Genomic DNA, 18,354 nt, shown 5'->3' on the forward strand with positions numbered 1-18,354 from the left:
GAAGCCTGTAAGCAGCTTCTGTTGGGGAAATTCTCAGCTGATGGGAGTACACTTTAGGACGATCACACACTGTTTCATGAGTGGGCAGCAAAAAACATAATAGACGGGTTTCAGGGTCAACACATGTAAGATAATGCAGTTAGGAAAAAAGTAGTTCATAGCTCTACAATTATCAGTCAGGTCCCAGAAACAGAATCCAAGAAGTCATTGTAGACTGTTCTCTGAAGACACCAGTCCAATGAGCTTCTGTGGCCAAGAAGATAACAAAATGTAGAGCACCAGAAACAAAACAGCTCAAGTAGCTTAGATGATTACAAAACCATGGTGTGCCTGTGCCACAAGTATTCTGTGAAGTTCCTAGCATATTAGGAACAGCATGATGATAACAGGAAAAGTTTCCAAGAAGAACAATTTAAATAAAATGATCAAGTGGATGATGGTGCCTCCTTATAGAAAGCATTTCAGCCTTGAGAAATGAAGGCTAAGAGGAAATATTGTCAGTTAATAAAAAGCACAAAATATCTCAGATTCTGAATTCCATAAACATGGAGCACTCTTTCAAGTTTTTTTCATCTTCAAATTTAAATTTATTAAGACATTCAGCTGTGTCTATCAGGCTACATCCAAATTTGCTACTAAAAATAAAATAAAGTCACATCTCACATTAGGAATACAGAGTCTGAAAAAAACTTTTTGAGCCAAGCCTATTATATAAATAAATGACTAGTTTCTTTTCATATCAAAATTCCCATAAAAAGTACATTTCCCCCTCCCCAGTTCTACCTGTAGCCATGATGAATGTAAAAATTTAAATATGACACATCCTTGTCAAAGAAAAGGTACAAAGTCTATTAACAGCTTTAAAAAAATGACATTTGCAGAGTGTGATCATAGTTATGTACTCATTCCCAAAGTGCAAATATTGCCATAATTTAACACTGTTTTGATTCAGTTGCAAGAATTAAATATTATACAGGATTGAACAGTACACTTAGGGCTTTTATCAGTGCCCTAAAGCCCTTCCCACTTTGATCTCCTACACTAACGTGGACTCCAAAGTGCTCGCCAGAGTTTTAGTTTACTTCACACAGCCAATACAGTATACAATGTATTAACAAAAGCTTCATATACAGCAAAATATTGAAGACTCCATCATAAAGTTCAAGGGTCTCAGATTACATGAATGCACCCACAAGGCCCAAGTGCCCACCCACCCCCCTCCCTCAAAGTGCTTACAAAGTATGAGCATGCTTCAATCTTTTAATACAATCAGTGCTTTTACATCTTTGATTTCATTTCAGTGCTGTACAAATAATCACCTGACTGAGTTCCAATTAACTGAGGGAGAAGGAGGTGGAGAAAAGGCTGGTCACTACTCATACTTTGTAACAAGAATAATCCTGTGCCACAGAAACTGAAGTGTCGGTCCCACCTCTGCCTGCTTCCTCCCATGCCGGCCTCATGCTCCTTATCCTCAAATCTGATTTTATTTATCCCTTACAAATCAGGGGCAGTTTCTGAAGCTGCTGAGGTTGAATAAAGTTTTTAAAAGGCAGTTTTAGAACGAGATAAAGGAAGGTAGTGAATAAGTCAACGTGGGGAACCCATCACTCCCCACATGTGGTCGGGGGTAAACACATGATTCAGTTTTGGACAGTGTAGATCACTGTATGGACACATGATATGTATAGTGGCTTGTTAAGTTAAAAGCTGTCTGGGATAATCATGCTTTCTCACGATTGTCCCCACGTGCCTTAGCAGGCGACAAATCAGTTTGGCGTTTCTCTGGCTGTCACACATACCAGGTTCTGTGGTTGGCATGAAAGTGCAGTGTCCTGGAGAAAATGCACTGCTGTGTCATTCTTCACAACACCTCTGACAGAACACCTGCTTCTCTTTCCTTCTGTAGGAGTGATTTGGGCCCTGATGTTGGGTATGAAGCTATTGGTCTCGTTGACAGTAGTTTGCCCACAGTTGGTGTTTTTGCAAAAGCTACTGCACAAGACAACCCGAAATCTGCCACAGAGCAGTCAGGTAAGGAAGCCCAAGCACTTCTCTTGGAAGAGTGTTGAGAAGCCGTGGTCCAGATCCTCCTGAACAAGGGTCTCCTGTATTGGCTGGAGGGAACTGTCAGTGAAAGCCTCTCTTCATGTCATGCTTTAAAATAAACCAAACCCACAGTCCTCGTTCTTTAGTGGTCTGAGAGCTGGTGAAATCAGGGATCCTGGTCAAAGCATAGACTTGAGATACTGTGGGTGTCCATCCTAGGCTCTGGGCGGCGGCCAGCTCAGTAACTCTGTAGTCAGGTTTGTTTTGAGGGACTAGGAGGATCTGCATGATGAAGAAAACCTGAACGTTTTCAATGGTATTTTTTTCTTCCTGCTAATCCCAAGAATTAGGCCTAAGAATGTTAGTTCAGGACCTGCTACCCTCCTCGGGCCCTGGGCACTGAAGAACTGGGCTGAGTGGCTCTTGAGCTGCCTCCAATTCCATGTGTCAGATCTTAATGCTAAGTTTTCTTTAAACGGGAGGCACCTCTCTCAGAATGAACTTCCCTCCCACATACATCTCTTTCATTAACTCCTAGGCCTCCTCTCTCTCCCTTCGTGACCTTGGCTGAAGTTATTTAACCTCTGTGTCCTCTTGTTAGAGGCGTTCCAAGGACAAGTTGCTCTTTAAGAGGGAGAAAGCAGACATGATGTGGATATGAGGTCCTTTTCCTGTGTAAGCTAAGTGGATTCCATAAATGCACGCCTTGATTCTGACCTCTCCTGGGAGTGGATTCAGGAGAGGGACCCAGGGACTTAGAAATTCCAGGGCACAAGTCCATCCACTGAGCAGTATTACATGAAGTCCGGTTGTTCTCAGAGGACAACGTGCCCTCTCTCATGCTGCCACCACCACCTCGCCCAGGAGGAAACACTTGCACTATGGTTTTTCCACATGGAAGTGCCTTCTCCTGATTCAGCCAGTGTCTCTCTCGGAGTGCCGTCCAAAAGAACATTCTGCTGTGATGGCAGTGTTCTGCCTCTGCTCTGTCCGATACATTAGCCACTAGTCACATGGCTCTTTAGCACTTGAAATGTGGCTAGTGCAAATGAGGAACTGAATTTTACATTTAATTTAATTTAATTAAAATAAACTTTAATTTTGAATTAATTTTAATTAGGATAGCTGTATGTGGCTAGTGGCTATTGTACTGACCATGTAGCTCTAAAATGTTCCTCAGAGGACAAGAGCAAGTCATCTGTAGTTTGAAAAAAGATACCAGGAAATATCCATACTGTAAATTTAAAATGCGATAGGAAGTTTTGGGTCAGACTGACCCGGTGCCCAGGAGCTGGCAAGGAAGAACTTTTGTTGGCTTTGTCGATGGAGAAGGCCAGTGTTTACTGAGGTGGCATAGAAAAACAAGTCATCTAGAAGCAGCTTGAAGCAGGTGTCGAAAGATACTTTGCCTTCTAGAATTTCCAAGCTCATAATAACTGACTTTGTTTTGTTTTGACTTTGCTTGTTTCTTTTGGGGGTTGGCCACAGGGACTGGTATCCGATCAGAGAGTGAGACAGAGTCCGAAGCCTCAGAAATCACTCTTCCTCCCAGCAACCCTGCAGTTCCCCAGGCCCCCACTCAAGGGGAGGACTACGGCAAAGGTGTCATCTTCTACCTCAGGGACAAAGTGGTGGTGGGGATCGTGCTGTGGAACATCTTCAACCGAATGCCGATAGCAAGGAAGGTAGGTGCCTGGCAGAGCTCTAAGAAGGAGATGGGAAGTGTGGGCCGGAAACCCTCCTGTGACTTCATCGGGTGCCCTGCCATGCATTGTCCACCCAGGTCAGACTGTGCCCGAGCAGAACAAAGGTCTAGCCTTGGCTCAGGACTGTTTCTTTTCTACTCCGGACTTGGCTGGGTGGCCTGGCCGTTGGCACATGCTCACTTGGCCTGGGTAGAAAGCCGTTCCCACACGTCCCTCCCAGTGTGAAGTGGGGACTGGCCCAGGCTGCCCTGTCATAAAGTGCGGCCCAAATGCACACGGAGTGAGTTATACTGATTGTTACCATCTCCCTTAGATCATTAAGGACGGTGAGCAACATGAAGATCTCAATGAAGTAGCCAAACTCTTCAACATTCATGAAGACTGAGGCCTCCGTGGAATAGGCAGGCACTTCACTGTCCCTGACAGCAACTTGGATGGGTAAAGGAGCATTTTTTATTCAGCAGACGTCCTCTGGATGTATGAGTGTGAATGATCAAGTCCTTTGTGAATATTTCAACCATGTACGCAATTCTTAACGTTCACATCACTAAATAAAACCTGCTTCTTCTAAATTAATTTCTGTTCTCTTTGAAAGGGAGCGAGTGGGTGAAGGGAGGAAAGCTCTGCATATTAGAGAGCAAGCCAGTTGGAGCTCCTACCAAGTGCATGATCTTCCTCAGCCTTGCTTTCCCTGCTTCACTCGAAACTTTTTTTGGTTCCCTGAACTTCTCCCTCGCCCCTCCAGACCTTTCTGTATTGGCCTGCTGTTGCCCTTGCCCATAGCACTTGATGCCTCTCCCCTCCTCTGGGGAAGGTCCTGGTCTCTATGAAGACTTTCCCGACCTTTCCAAGCCTGTTCCTTGTTTCCGTGTCTCCCTGCTGCTCTGCAGCTTCCTGGAAGCCGGAACTCTGGCTTTACTGTCTTGCTTAGGGCTCGCTCTCCAGAGCTTAGCACAGGGTCTGGCTCATAGTTGGTACTTAGTAAATCGTTGAATGAGTGAACACATAAACCTGTGGACTAGACTCTGCTCTACCTGGAACAACTCCTGTATGTACCCTCTGGCCCCAAACTGAGTTGGTCGTGGGAGGGGAGGGCAGAAAAGACATTTATTGCAAACAGAAACAAAGGATCAAAGACCTGGTGCTTCATGGCTAAACCTGGAGCCTGACTCTTTGAGAGATCATGGTCTGTCTCTCAACTCCTTTGCCCACTGTCCCCAGACTAGAAATCTGTCCTCTCCTAACCCCTTTCATCTCAAATAGGCTTATAGGCATGCCTCACTTTATAGATGATTTCCTGGGAATAGAAGCCGGTTTCATAAATCAACTCACTTTTTGAATTTCAGATTACTTATCTTTTAAAAATCAAATCTTATTTCAATTAAGAGGAAATTTTTCCTACTTTCAAGTGTCCATTATGAATCTTTTTGTAAAGAGAAAATTATTACCAGGCTGGATTTTGTTTTCAATCTTGAGTTTGTTTAAAGGGAGTTGCAGCTACAATGAAATCTCTTCTGAACACTAGAACAGGACAGATGTCCACTTTAAGAACTAGCTGCACCAGAACAGGTTCTTACTAAATGTATACAGGTTTAGTGAAATAGGATCTGATGCCTGGCATATCTCAATCTTTAGGTAGAAAGCTCATCTAGTAGCATGTGAAATGGGACTTATACAGTAATACACCACAAGATCCTGAAGCGTTTCACAAATTTTTAAAAAGATCAAATTATGACTCACCTTGTTATGTGCAATTTAGTCTAATTCTTTGACGGCTGTCATTCTGTATGGAATGTTGTTAATAATTCAGTGAATTAAAATGAAATGATCTCTTCATCTAATCAGTATTCATTGAGTGCTTACTATGAGCCAGGTAGATGGCAGAATAGGAAGATGGAGAAAACATGGCCACTTCTTCTAAGGAGCTCCTGGTGCCAGTGAGGAAAGGAGACATGTGAGCGCAGAAGTATGATACAGTCGGATATTTCCATAGGAAGACACACAAAGCACTGCGGATACACCAAGAATGGAGATTAACCAGCGCGCCCATCCTTAGTCGACCACTTCTGAAAGCATCACTCGGTCCATGTCCCTCCACCTCACCCCCTGTTGAAGAACGTACATGGACTCGCTGTCAACAGCCACATCAAGTCCAAAGCCTTCCATAGTGTTCCTGACCTCAACCCCCTGTGCCCTGTGGGCCTCCTTTCCTGTGATGTCACATGCATGTGTGCATCTGCACATACACATGTGGTTTATTGCCACCTATAAACTTGTTTGTGCTCTTCACATCTGGAACACCATCGCTATTCCCTTCTACAGATCCAAATCCTGCTCATCTTTCAAGGCCCGAATGAAATCCCACCGTGGTGACGTGGTACCAGTTGGACTAGTGCCTGAGCATGATTTCACCTCTGAACTCCAATTACACTTAATGCCTTTGAACTTGATTGTTCTTTAAGTAATTCTCTGCATTATTAGTGTTTGCTCCCTAAGTTAATTGTAAGCTCTCCCAGATCAGAGGCTTTTTTCCTCAGGATGGGGCAACGTGCCCCTCCCCTCAAAACCCTAGCAAAGTGCTGACCAAGTCCGTGGTTGCTTGGTGGGGCGATGCTTACTGTAGAAATGAGCCTCTGCCTTGCAGCCTCTGTTCTCTCTCATCCAGGTTATCAGACCCCCATCACTTCCCTCACAGCCGCGACTTGCCACTTAACCCAGGATGCATTTAATCTGTCTGGGTCCCCAAGGATCACAAGGAACAATTTCTAACTGTTCAGATGAGCAGTGCCAGCTGAGCTTTGGCCCTCGATAGCCGGCCTGTGATTCGGCCACAGCACAGTGCAGGGCTAGTAACACCCTGCAAAGCTGGGGCTCTGCCAAAATATCCAGCATTTGGAGCCCACCCATTTGACTTCAACTTCGCTTTTCTTTGCCATTTTACAACCGATACCTGATGGCACCTCGGTACCATGCCATGACGGTACTGGCCCCTAGCCATTGGTAAGGCATGGCAAGAGACGTCCTCATACTTTGGCTAGAGAGATGGACCTGAGGGAAGGAAGTGTGTTTGATTGGAAAGGGGTCAGAGTAAGCCTCTTAGTGGAGGATGAGGTCAACATATATGACTTTGTTGTTCTAATCAACAGAGCCTGTTTTGGAGACAAGAGGCTTAAAGCAGAAAGGGATGGGGGTGGGGAACCCACAGTGACCTACTGCAGGCTGCTTCCTTGAAGGAAAACCAGCAGCTTCTCTAGAGACCCGTTTGTACAAAAGAACCCTCCCCTCCCTTCCACCACTACCCCTTCCCTTTCCCGCTCCTCTCAAGCTTGGCTGCCGCAGTATCCCCTCTGTCCTTCCCTGACTCCACCTAAAGCCGGCCACCCTTGCCGCCCTAGCAGTTGTTGGGACTCGATCCCAGTGCCTTGCTCTCTGGTCAGAAGGAAAGTCCTGCTGGGCCTGGAGGTGAAAGAAGACTGCTTCTGGCCTCTTTCCCATCTTATCAGGGAATTTCTGGTGGCACAGACACACGTACACAAAACCACACACAGAGACACACAGCTCAGGCCAGTGATGACGTTCCCCTGCCTGGCTGGTTCTACAGATGGGTGTGACTGGGTCAGAGTACAGGGAGGGTCTGAGTATTTAAATACTGGACTGCCAAGCCCTGGTTGGAAAACAGGGATCATCTCAAAATGAACATTTTGAGAAAGAGAAACATAGCCCCTGACATCTGGAAGCTGGCTGGGACTGTCAGCAAGGCCTTGGTGTTGCTAAAAACTGGCTTAGTACTCCCCACTAGGCTTGGGTGTTGCGTTGAACAGAAACAGATTCACAACACATTAGCCTCATACAAGGCCATCCTGACCATGGTGGATAGAGTCAAAAACAAGACCACTCCATAATCACGTGTGAACACAGGCAAAAATATGAACAGTGCCCAAACCACAGAGATGAGCAAACCCCACCCCCCATTGTGGCTAATCCAAGTGACTGCAGCTTCCTGGCCAATTACAGATGGAGCCTCATTCTAGTCTGCCCTCCTACTGGATACCATTTATTTAACGAGACACTTAGTCGTCGAATTATCCCTGCTTCCTGACAGCACCCAGTCCAGAGCAAAGCCTGGCTTCCTTAAACCCTTCCCCAGATCACCTAGCCTGGCCCAAATCCTATAATGAGTCCTTCCCAGCACTTCTCCATGGTGTGCATTTGCCTTCGCTGCAGTGAGCAATAAACCCGACTTGTCCAGGCACAGAGTGCCCTGGTGGTCTTTGGCTGATGGGCACTGACAGTTTGGAGACAAAGAGCCAAAATACCTTCCAGAGGCCCGCCACCAGGCAGAGACCCCTTTGAGTTTTGCCTAGGCTTGTACTTTCTTGAAGACCTTACCAAGTCCCAGTGGAGCCTCCAAGGTCTGTGTCTGAGTTGGAGACGCACAGGAGTCCCATTTGGTGTCTGGACAGAGGTGACTGGCTTCCCAGGCCGGGTCCCGACTGTGATGTCTTGATATTTGCAGCACAACACAGAGGTGCTTCTGGAGGAGCACCCAACACGGCTGTTGAATTTATAAATACATACACACGTTCATAAATGGTTTTATTGGCCAGCTAGCAAATATACTGTGCAACCACCGTATGCCATGGGCCGATCGGCCCTGGTGATAAGAAGATGAGTAATATTACAGGCCCTGCCCTCGATGGCTTTTTAACCTAGTGGTGACACAGACAGGTCAACAGGAACTACCAGCGCAACAGAAGTGCAGGGAGTACGATGTGTGAGCTCAGCTGGAACTTTGGTACTCCTCAGGTTGGTTGCTTTACTGTTACGCTTCAGCCTTGTCCAGGCTTTTCCCTCACTGACCAAACCATGGTCCTTCCTCCATTCTTTGGTTGCACATTCTCTGTCATCACTAAGAACAGAACATGAATATGTTTACTTAACTGCACATGTGTAATACGCTGAGACCAGAGAATGCAGCTGATAGTCTCCTTGTCCAAAGAGATCAGTAGCCCCTCTCGCTTCCTCTTCACTTTTCCTTAGCGCCTTTATCTCCCCTCCTTCCTCTGCTCCTTGTTTCTCTTCTCCCATGGCTGCTTCTTCAGATTCCAGGAAGTGCTCCCTGCCCGCGTTTCTTCCTCTCGAAGCTGTGGAGCACAGCGGAAAGAGTGCTCTTCGGGATTCGAGTCTCAGCCCGGCCATCCATTCCTGGATGACCCAGAGCAGTTACCTTCCTAGATCTCGGCAGCCTTATCTGACAGCGACAGACTAGATCATCCCACCGCCCTCAGCTCTAACCTCCTGTGTATGGAAAAGTCTCCCGGGTGCTTGCAAGGACTTTCTTCATTTCTCCAAGGACTCAGTTGTCTTTCATCTCTAAGGTCTAAAGCAGATGCTAGTGGGACCCAAAGACCATAACAACCGTCTCCCCACATTGCCTCTGCTGTCATTTTGGCTCAACTAGATTTACAGGTCCTTTTTGATTGTTTGTTTTAGTTTGAGGTTTAGGAGTCTTTGACCTAGCAAGTTATATCTAGACCTAGGCCCCTAGAAATTTCTCCTTGCCTGATTTGCTCTCCATGGAGAGTCTGACAGCCTCAAAACTGGGCTCCATGGAAGGTGGCATCCTTTAGTCCCTAAAAAAGACTGGCCTCAAGCCTGGAATTTCCCCAGCAAGGCTTTATGGTGAGACTATTCTCAGCCATGATCCTAGCACATACATTCCTACCCAACTGTTCAGTGTCTCCCAAGCCCCAACAAACACACCCTGCAGAGCTGGCTGGTATACAGCCACCATAACCCAGGCAGCTTTCAACTTGATGCTGAGATAATTAGCTCAGAAAAAGCTCCCTCATTCCATATAAGCCTCAAGTTCCGAGACTAGCCTGATACCTGCTTTGCTCTTAGTCCATGGCCATTTCCACACAGGCCATGGCCTTGGCAGAGCCCTGCCCCCAAGTGCAGAGACAAGTGAGCCAGGAAGCTTGCAAGCTTCACCTCCCAGCTCTTACTATAGAGATGAAGGCAACTGCATACAGGGTGGAAGAGGATGCTTAAGAATCATTGTTCCTCCAGAGGGAAAGGGGAGCTTTAGGTGTTTCAGAGGCCAGTAGAGCCCCTCCAGCTTGAAGCCTTCCATAGCCCGAGCCTGAGACCTTCAGCCACCTTTACTGAGACCAATATCCCAAGCAACCTGAGTGGAATTTTGGTCTCCCACTCCCGTGGGAATCCTCAAACTAATGGCACAGTGTAGGGGCCAGAGTGGCGGTGAAAACAGGGAACCTGTGGCTTCAAAGTCACCCCCACCTCAACCTGGCCTGGACCAGTACCAAATTCTAGGAGGAAGGCCACAGTGACCTCTTCAGCGACTTACCAGTTGGACTTTTAGTAGGAGTCGAGGGCAGCTCAAGGCTCAGAGCACTCCACATTTGTCCCCTTGGTGGCGCCAGCCCTTGTCCTGGCCTGCTCATTGGAAAAGGAGGCTCCCAAAGATCTCAGCTTCTAAGTGAACTCCCGGGTCAGTCCTCAAGTCCCGAGGAGGAGGACGGAAGGAGGTTCCCAGACGCCATCCCCTCCACAGGCACTCACTGTGCGAGGTGGAGACTTGCCAAAGGATACCTCAGTGGGGGTTTTACACAAAGTCGAAAACATACAGTTCCCTCCCGGGCATACCCCGTGCGCTCCAGAACAGCGCGGCGTGGTGGGGCCGGGACCGGCCGCCGAGGTCTCCAGGGGGACTCCCGCCCACCCCTCCCCTCCCAGCTGCCCCGCCAGGTCCTTCCCCGGGAGTCCGAAGCCACTCCTACCCACCTGCTGGGGCTCGAGGAAGTGGGGGCAGGAAAGAAGGGATTGAGGGGAAGTTTCGAGGGGTGTGCCGGAGACGGGGAGGATTCTCATGAGTCAGCAGATCGGGCTCAGTGTGGCTTCACCGATTCCCGAAAAGAGGCGCTCGCGGCAGGAGGCCGCTCCGCGTGCAGCAGCAGGAGTAGAAGGTCGGAGAGCCGGGCGGGGCACTGGACGGGGCGCGGGACCCGGGCGGGGCCAGGAGGCCGCTGGCGAGCGTGGACCGCTCGTAGCCGCGGAGTCGACCTCTCCCCATCTCCTCCGCCCTCTCTGTAGCCAGTTCCCGCCTCGGCCCGAGATGCGGCGCTGCGCGCGTTCGGCCTGCAGGTGGCGCAGCAGAGGCGCCCTGGGCTCGCTGCTGGGGGTCGGGAGGGGAAACTCAGCACCCGCGGGGATCCCGCCCATGCAGGGCGCGCGCGCCCAGCAAGGGGGCGGCGAGAGGAAGGCAGGAGGGGCCGCCACAATCCCCACTGCCGCCCGGACCCGGCGCTTCCACTCGAGTGGCGGCAGAGTCCCCAGAGCCGACCTGCTGCGCTAGCGTCCAGAAGTGGGGCTGCCTGGTGAGCGCTTCTTCAGGGTCCCTCGGGCCACCTCCCGGGCCCTCGCAGAGCTCGGGGCGGCTCACCTCCAACTAAAGGATCGCGGTTCAGGGTCAGCGTTTCCTCTCCGGGGATGGCGCTCTCGACCCGCGGGCAGTAGAATGGAAACTTTGAGTCGCGTCTCGGGCATTAGGGGTGGGTTTCCCTGAACAGCCACTCTCCAGCCTGGCTCCCTTGAGACCAAAACTGCATCTCCTGCCCAGGGATAGACTGTGGCCTGGGTTGGAGCGCGGTCTGGGACCAGAGTTTGGACTAGATGAGGGGTAGGGACTCAGCCTTGGGCGATGGTTAGGGATTTCGTGCTTGTCGATCGAGCAGCTATGTGAGAAAAAAAAAAAAGCGAAGAGGCCCATTTAGGGCTCAAACTTGCAACCTTGGTCTCGGTTGATAGAGCTTTGTGCCCTGCCTCGGTGCAGGCCCTGAGCTCCAGAAGTCATGATGCAGCTGACCTTCCCGTGTTGGTTCATGGTTATGTGGTGGCTGTTTATAGTTAACATATTGAGAATATCAGGGCACAAAAATAACCTGTGGTCAGACACCTTTAAGCTGAAAAAAAAAAGTGGCGGGGGCTCCAGTCTCACCCTTTCCAGAGTCTCCAGTGTCTGGTTATTCCCCTGATACAACTTTACATATAAATACATAGGTAGAGTGTGTCACCCTTATCTGTGCCAAGATATAAAAGCTTTGCCCTGTACTAGTGTTCTGGATACCTCTTCTCTGTCAGTCAGTCCAGCTCCCCTGCTTGCAGGATGCCCAGAGCCATCTGAGAAAGTTATCTAAGGATTTTCCATAAAGAAGAGGAAAGGGGAAAAAAAAACCCAAAGGATCCTAAACGTTCCCAGGTTTCCCTGTGTGCCAGGAGAAATACCGTCTGTCTCCCGCCCAGACCTCAGAGCCCGGGCCTCCTTCCTACAGGGCGGTGCCCAGCTGTTCCTGGAAACCCCCTCCTTTCTACTAACCCCCTCCTCAAGGTGTCTCCTCCCAGAGCACAACCTAGGCAAAGAATCCTATTGTCAAAGCTTGATGTCCCTTGTGCCCTCCTTCTGTCCCCAACCTGACCCGCCACAGTCCTCAGCCTGCCCCCTCCCTTGATGCTCACATGCTGGCTTCTCCTCCCAGAGCTGGACCTCTCCCTCCAGCCTGGCCCTGCGCTCCACTAGGTGACTGGGAGAGGATCTGATATACTAATTTGTGTTAATGTGATAATGGGCGCTAATGGGGTCACGTGCTAACCATGGGCCAATTTCTAGACCAGCCTCATTGCTTCAACCCCAAGTCGAGGCTGCAGGGATGGGAATTTCAGGCTGACTAATCTCCATAGCTGGCTGGAGGAGGCGGGGGAGTGGGAGGAACCTAAGCCCCGGGACGATCCCAGGGTGCTGGTGCCTTAGAGCTGCTGCCTCGGTTTCAGTTTCATCCTTGGCTGACACTTTCCTCCGACGAGTGGAATTGCTTTGGTTTCCCTCCAACCCCCTCAACTCCGCAGCTGCCCCCCCACTTAGACCGCTAGCTTCCCTCAGCTAGCCCTTCACTTCGTGAGGGGAGAGATGGGAAGATAATTTGGCAGCGATGTGGAAAAAAAAATGTACACGTAGACACCCTGTGAGGCACAGGCTCACATACCACACCGCCTTGCAGACACACACATGCACACGCCCTCCACAAACACACGCGCACGCATGGGGGGACTTGACACTCGCATCCAAGAGTCGAGCCCATGTGCGTGCATGTGTGTGTGCAGACACACACACACACACCCCAGCCACGGTTACACTCTCACTCACATCTGAGGGACCCACACGGACTCACACATAGGCAGGCAAGGTCCTCCAGAGACCCATCCCACACACAGATCCACACACACTCACACACTCTCACACACAAACCAGCGGCAGCAGCCCAGTTGGAAGGCTTCCTCAAAAGAGGGCTGGAAAGTTTGTTTGCTGCCAGCAAAGGGGCCTAGACATTCCGTGAAATGACTCATACTGCACCTTTATAGATGTTAAATGTTGTGTTTTTCTGGATTCAACAACAACAACAACAACTCCCCTCGACCCCCGTGGTGGGGGCAGGGTGGGGAAACTGGGGAGCGCCTGCTCTCCTGCTGGGCCTCTGTCTAGCATGGCTCAGGCCTGTCCTCGCGTCCCTGTGGGATGGGGCAATCCTGCAAGAGCAGAATCCTCTGCCTCCCGGTGCAAATCTCACCCCTGAACCGCCCTCCGGTAGGATGTGAAGTGAGTGCAACTGGGAGCTAAGACCCCTTCACAGCGTCTCCCAATTACCGCGCGTCCTCCCCAGTCCCGAGGGCCTGGAGTCAGGCCCAGCGGCCTACCATGGTGTTCCAGTCTGAGTCCTTCCTTTTCTCTCCTTTCCATTCAAGAGCCCCTCCTCGGCTCTCCTGGGTCTGTCCTTACCTCCCCCTCCCTGCACAACTCCAGGGGGTGCCATTCACCATATAGAATGTGTAGCACTCCGTGCAATGTGACTGGAGCCCCCTCTGCTCTCCTGAGCCTCCTCTCCATCTGAGGAGGGAATGCCCAGCTCGATGGCTGCTTGTGTCCCTGTCCTCTAGCACACTCAGGGGCCACAGAAATCACTTGGTGCTCTCCTCCAACAAGGCCTCCTTGTGTTGGCATCCCTCTGTACCCCAATACTGACTCCTGCCCCCAGCAACAGCTCCTTGGGCCAAGGCCTCCTTAAGTCCCCTTGATTTCCTGCAGCCTTGAGGGGAGGCACCTTTGGAGTGTCATTTGAAATCTCCACAGGGCTGTGGGGCCCAGTGAGCCTGCCCCTCCACACAAGATGGGTGTTGGGCCAGCCGATCTCAGAGGTTGAGGGGTTAACTTTGGCTCCACTGGACAGTGGCCCCCAAACTCAAGATGCTGTGCTGCCTCTGATAGGTGCCCCAGAGCAGGCGCCTGCCCTCGGCCCTGGTCCAAGGGAATCTTCCAGGCTAAGCCTTGGCCCCAAGATAGAAGCTAGGGACCAGTGGGATCAGAGACTCCAGAGGGCTTGCCCTCATTTACTGAACACTGCCTAAAGCCAATTCTTCCTTATTTTTTGCAAATGAACCTCAGGATTGGGTCCCTCTCCCTATGCCAACCCCCTACATCAACCCAGAGGGCATTGAATCTGTTTCCCAAACACAAGGCCTGCTCCCCTGGCTGTGCGTGCAATGGGGACAGCACCTCCCAGCAGCCGCTGAGCCCAGGGTGGACATGCAGAGCACTGACTCCGGGCACCTCCTATATCTGGCCGTCATTTCCCTCCAGGCAGGCTGCACAGGCCAGGACAGCCCCTCCAAGAAGTGAAACCCAGTGCTCCTCTGAAGTTTTGTAGGGGCTCTCAGGATGCCAGGGCCTGTCCCAGTAAAGGCCTGGAGGAGAAATGTAAAACTCTCCATTTTAATGAGAGCAGGGTGGCCGGGGGGAACCAAATGGCTTTCCAAGAGCCCCAGCCAAGGAAGGTGGTTTGCCAGATGAAAGTCATGATCTGAGAAGTTGCTCCCAACTACATACTCCCACTGGCATGCCTGTGCTTTGGCCTGGGCACCCTACTCCCCGTTACCCCCCCAATATGGGCCAGACAACAGATGTCTCCCAGGAAGGTATAACCTATCCCAAGGAATCCTTCTATTTTTCAGCTACTCAACAATCTTTTTAGAACAAAAACTCCTTATGATGCCCAGCCACAATCTGGGACTTAGAGATTTTTGTCCGTCCTTTGGAGCTACCTAAGGCCTCCTCATGTCAAGCCAACAGAGGCCAATCTGGAGTTACTGAACGTATCAACAGAGGAATGGTTGCCAGCTGTATAGAAAGGATTAGAGGGGACTTAGCTTTATGGGGGGTGGGAGATTCCTTTTAAACCATAACTTTTCTCCTGGCTTGTGCATATGCTTCTCATTCCGAAAGTCTGATTGATAGGCAACTCTTCTAGCATGTGTCTGTGGTGGAAAGTAAGGGCCATGACCACAGAAGCTGTGGCACTGTGGTGTTTTCTTCTGGTCACAGGTTTGAACAGAATTTGTTGAAGCTAAGGGGTTAAGGGAGGAAGGAAGCAAACAGCCACTTGGCCTCCGGAGAACCTGGAGTGATTTGCAGAACATAGGCTATCAGGCACTGCTTAAGAGAGAGGACAAAGAGGGTCTGAGAAAGTGGCCAAGGTGGAAAGGCAAGTAGAGCACAGAAGCAGGGAGATAGCCCTCCACAGGCTGTGGGCAGCCAGGAGGCTCCCAGAAGGACCCTGGCTCTGAGGACTGAGGGGACCAAGTTGGGGTTGGATAGCAGCGGGGGAAACAGGTCTGGAAGGAGAGAGGCCAAGAGTGTGCACTGGATGGCACAGGCTGGGCATCCATGGGCAACTGGAGAAGGGGAATTCCTGCCAAGTCAGGGAGTGAGCCATTGGCAGAGACATCGTGGCTGTCATCAGGAGTGGTGATCTCAGCAGGCTGGCCCCACCTGGCTGGGGCTCACCCAACGGGTAAGTGAAAGAGCGGGCAGCCAGCTGGGGGAAGGGCTGGGGAGCAGCAAGGTCATCAGGAAGGGCAGCCCAGCTGACCTGGAGCAATGGAGTCAGGAAGGTCGTTCAGGTGGCCTACAGCTCCCTAAGGCGAGGTCAGCACCAGATTTTCATCAAGGGGGTGGGGTTTGCTGTCGCTGCAACTCCCAGGTCATGGGGCTGTGGTTAAGTTCCCAGTGGTGGGGGATGGTGGGAACTTATGGGATTCCCACAGGCCATGGGTTCCAGGTCACTGGCAGGCATTAGGGTCTGTAACCGTGATCTGGTCTGCACATTGTCACCCTCTCTCCCTGCCCTTCCCAAGAGGGAGACCTCTCCTCTGGTAATTCCATGCCTTGAGGATTCAATGTTAGTTTAAACCACAACTCATAGGAGGCATCCACCATTAGTCCTCAGTAGTTTCGGGCCCTGGCAGACTTTCTCCCGAGAGCCGGGTTGAGAAAAACGATCTAAGACGGAGATGATGCTGAAGGCAGCTAACATTTAGTGAGGTCTCACTAAGCACGAGGCAACGCCAGAGACGTAGGCTATATCATTCACGCCTCACGACAGCCTTGAGAGGTAGATTCTTATAATCCCCAATTTAAAAATAAGGAGAGTGAAGCTCTGAGAGTTTAAGTGACTCGCCCAAAGGCACACAGCGGGTAAACAGTGCAGCCGCAATAGGAACCCAGGTCTGTCTGATGTTAGAGACCACTGAACTCTTAGCAAAATGGGAGTGTGTGTGTGTGTGTGTGTGTGTGTGTGTGTGTGCGCGTGTGTGTGCGTGTGTCTGAGAAAGAAAGAGAGGGAGAGGGAGGGAGGGAGAGAAAATCAAGGTAAAGGGGGCTTAGGGATGGCTGAGACCTACCACAATTTTGAGAGGGGAGCCTCATGGGCTAGAGGACAACAGAAAATCGTGTGTCTTCAGAATCCGGAATCCCCCAGGGAAAGTGTGCCCACTTACAAGATAAAAAAGTGGAAATCTACCCTTGGCTCTTATTTCAGGGACTCAACTTTAGGTAGCCAAGAGGTTTCAAGGTGCCCTCATGCCCCAGTCCAGCGTCTAGGTCTTTCCCTGGAAACCAGTAATCTGCAGCTGCCTTCACGGGCTATTATCCACCACCACTCCTGCTCCCTAGTCCTGTGCCAGGGAGTAGACTTTCCCAAGGCTGGGGAAAGACAGATGCGGGTGGCTGAGCAGGTCGCTGAACCTCAGGCCCTTGGGCCGCCCCCACCCCTCAGAGAGCCCTCCTCCCCTGGGGCCCCTTCCGCTTTACTGCTTTCTGCCAAGGAGGTGGCAGGGCTGAGGCCTGGCTGGGCCCCTCCCCCAGACCATGTGGAGCCATAAGTGGCAATTCCCAGCCAACTCCTTCCTAGAGCCTCCTAGCTTTAGGACCAGGTTGTGGGGAGGGGGGCAAGGAGAGCTGGTGTGGATGCTGAGGCAGGTCTGAGGAGAGGGTAAGGGGGAAGTAGAATGAGAGACTGGGGTTCAAGTGGAGACCCCAAGCACAGCTGGCTTTGGACAGGAGGAGGACATAAGCTTTTCCCCAGCACCCCAACCCTGGCTACCTTTGCACCTGCTGCACCAACCCGTCTCCCCCCAACCCTTCCCCTGATTCACACTCTCCTGGCCTCCTCCACCAGGAGCGCTAGGCTCGACTTCCCTCAGAAATCCCCCAGACTGTCCATTCACGCCAAGTGCACGACGCATTTGGCCCCGAATTCCGCGATGTTTGGCATATCGTTCCCGAATTGTGTACTCTGGGCATCTCCTGGCCTCGCCCACCCGCTTGGCCCGCCTTCACGCCAGGTCCGCCACACAGCAGGCGCTCCATAATCATCTGGAGCACAGGGCCGGGGCCAAAGGCGTCAAGCGAGTGTAGTGCGCAGGCCGGACATAGCCCTCCAGATTCCCCCGGGGAATGGAGTGGCTTTCTCTGTGAGGCATTGTGTGGAGGCTTCCCGCTGGGAGCTGCGGTGGCCCCGGGACGCGCCGCGTGGGAGCTGAGCGCGGGGCGCCGGGCGCGCGACCTGGGCCCTGGAGTGGGGGGCGGGCTCTCGTGGTCCCTCGGGGGTGAGCGAGCCGGGAGGGGAAGGAGAGGCCGCGCGGGCCCCTGGCACGGCTCCCCCTGCCGTGCTGGCGACCGCGGCGGGCCGGGGGTGGAGGGGCGCTGTTTCCACCAAGACGCCTCGTTCCTCCCTCGCGCCCTCCCCCACCCCGCCCGCTCGTGGTCCCTCCCGTCGGTCCCTCCCTCCGGCTCTTCCCTCCCTCCCGCCCTGCCTCCTTCGCGCCCGCCCCAGCCGCCGCCTGCGGGGACGTGTGTGTCTCTAGTGCAATTTCCCCTTTCGCTCGGTTGTCTCAGTGCAGGTCTCCGCTGGCTCGCGCCCCCTCCCCGGGCGCCCCCACCGCCCCCTCCCTCGGCCTGGCCCTCCCTGGCGTCTACTCGACTCCCCCCGCACTCCACCCCGCCCCCCGGGGTCGTTTTATCAGGGGCGCCGCCGGCTCACCTGGTATTTGCATCTCGCCCTCCAACTTGCCATTGGCGGCGCGACGTGTGGGAGAGCCCTGCGCCTCGCCCGCCCGGACCAGCCTGCCCCGGCGCCGAGGTGAGTCACGGGCGCGGGGCCGCGGGGGCAGGCGGGCAGGGAGGAGAGAG

The 18,354-nt window shown here is 51.9% G+C and overlaps 2 protein-coding genes and 1 long non-coding RNA gene across 9 annotated transcripts in view; 2 read left to right on the forward strand and 1 right to left on the reverse strand.

The window, feature by feature from the left end:
• Nucleotides 1-4,331, forward strand: part of AIFM1 (apoptosis inducing factor mitochondria associated 1) — a 28,174-nt gene extending 23,843 nt beyond the window's left edge. Inside the window, exons 14-16 of one of the 2 annotated variants that reach the window (XM_006191751.2) lie at nt 1,910-2,034; nt 3,538-3,734; nt 4,069-4,331. In XM_006191751.2, the coding sequence (XP_006191813.1) occupies nt 1,910-2,034; nt 3,538-3,734; nt 4,069-4,140 (394 nt within the window). In that variant the 3' untranslated portion in view covers nt 4,141-4,331. The remainder of the gene's footprint in view (nt 1-1,909; nt 2,035-3,537; nt 3,735-4,068) is intronic. The other variant, XM_006191752.3, reaches the window with a different exon arrangement.
• LOC116662179 lies at nt 672-18,339 on the reverse strand. Of its 4 annotated transcripts, none has more exons than XR_004318185.1 (5): nt 18,206-18,304; nt 10,563-11,512; nt 10,126-10,214; nt 8,697-8,899; nt 672-8,310 (listed from the first exon to the last, which is right to left on the reverse strand). It is a non-coding gene; the product is annotated as an uncharacterized LOC116662179 (long non-coding RNA). The 4 variants fall into 4 exon arrangements; XR_004318186.1 differs by having other exon boundaries at nt 672-5,764; nt 8,145-8,310; nt 10,126-11,512; XR_004318187.1 differs by lacking the exon at nt 10,563-11,512 and having other exon boundaries at nt 18,206-18,339.
• The window catches only part of ELF4 (E74 like ETS transcription factor 4), a 45,810-nt gene continuing 38,587 nt past the window's right edge, over nt 11,132-18,354 (forward strand). For 2 of the 3 annotated variants that reach the window (XM_032475611.1, XM_032475615.1), the window contains exon 1: nt 17,994-18,304. The gene's annotated coding sequence lies outside the window, so the exon portion shown is untranslated. Of the gene's footprint in view, nt 11,156-17,993; nt 18,305-18,354 lie in introns of those variants that run through there. The other variant, XM_032475613.1, reaches the window with a different exon arrangement.

Source organism: Camelus ferus, chromosome X, assembly GCF_009834535.1.
Source record: "Camelus ferus isolate YT-003-E chromosome X, BCGSAC_Cfer_1.0, whole genome shotgun sequence".
Classification (NCBI taxonomy): Eukaryota; Metazoa; Chordata; class Mammalia; order Artiodactyla; family Camelidae; genus Camelus; species Camelus ferus.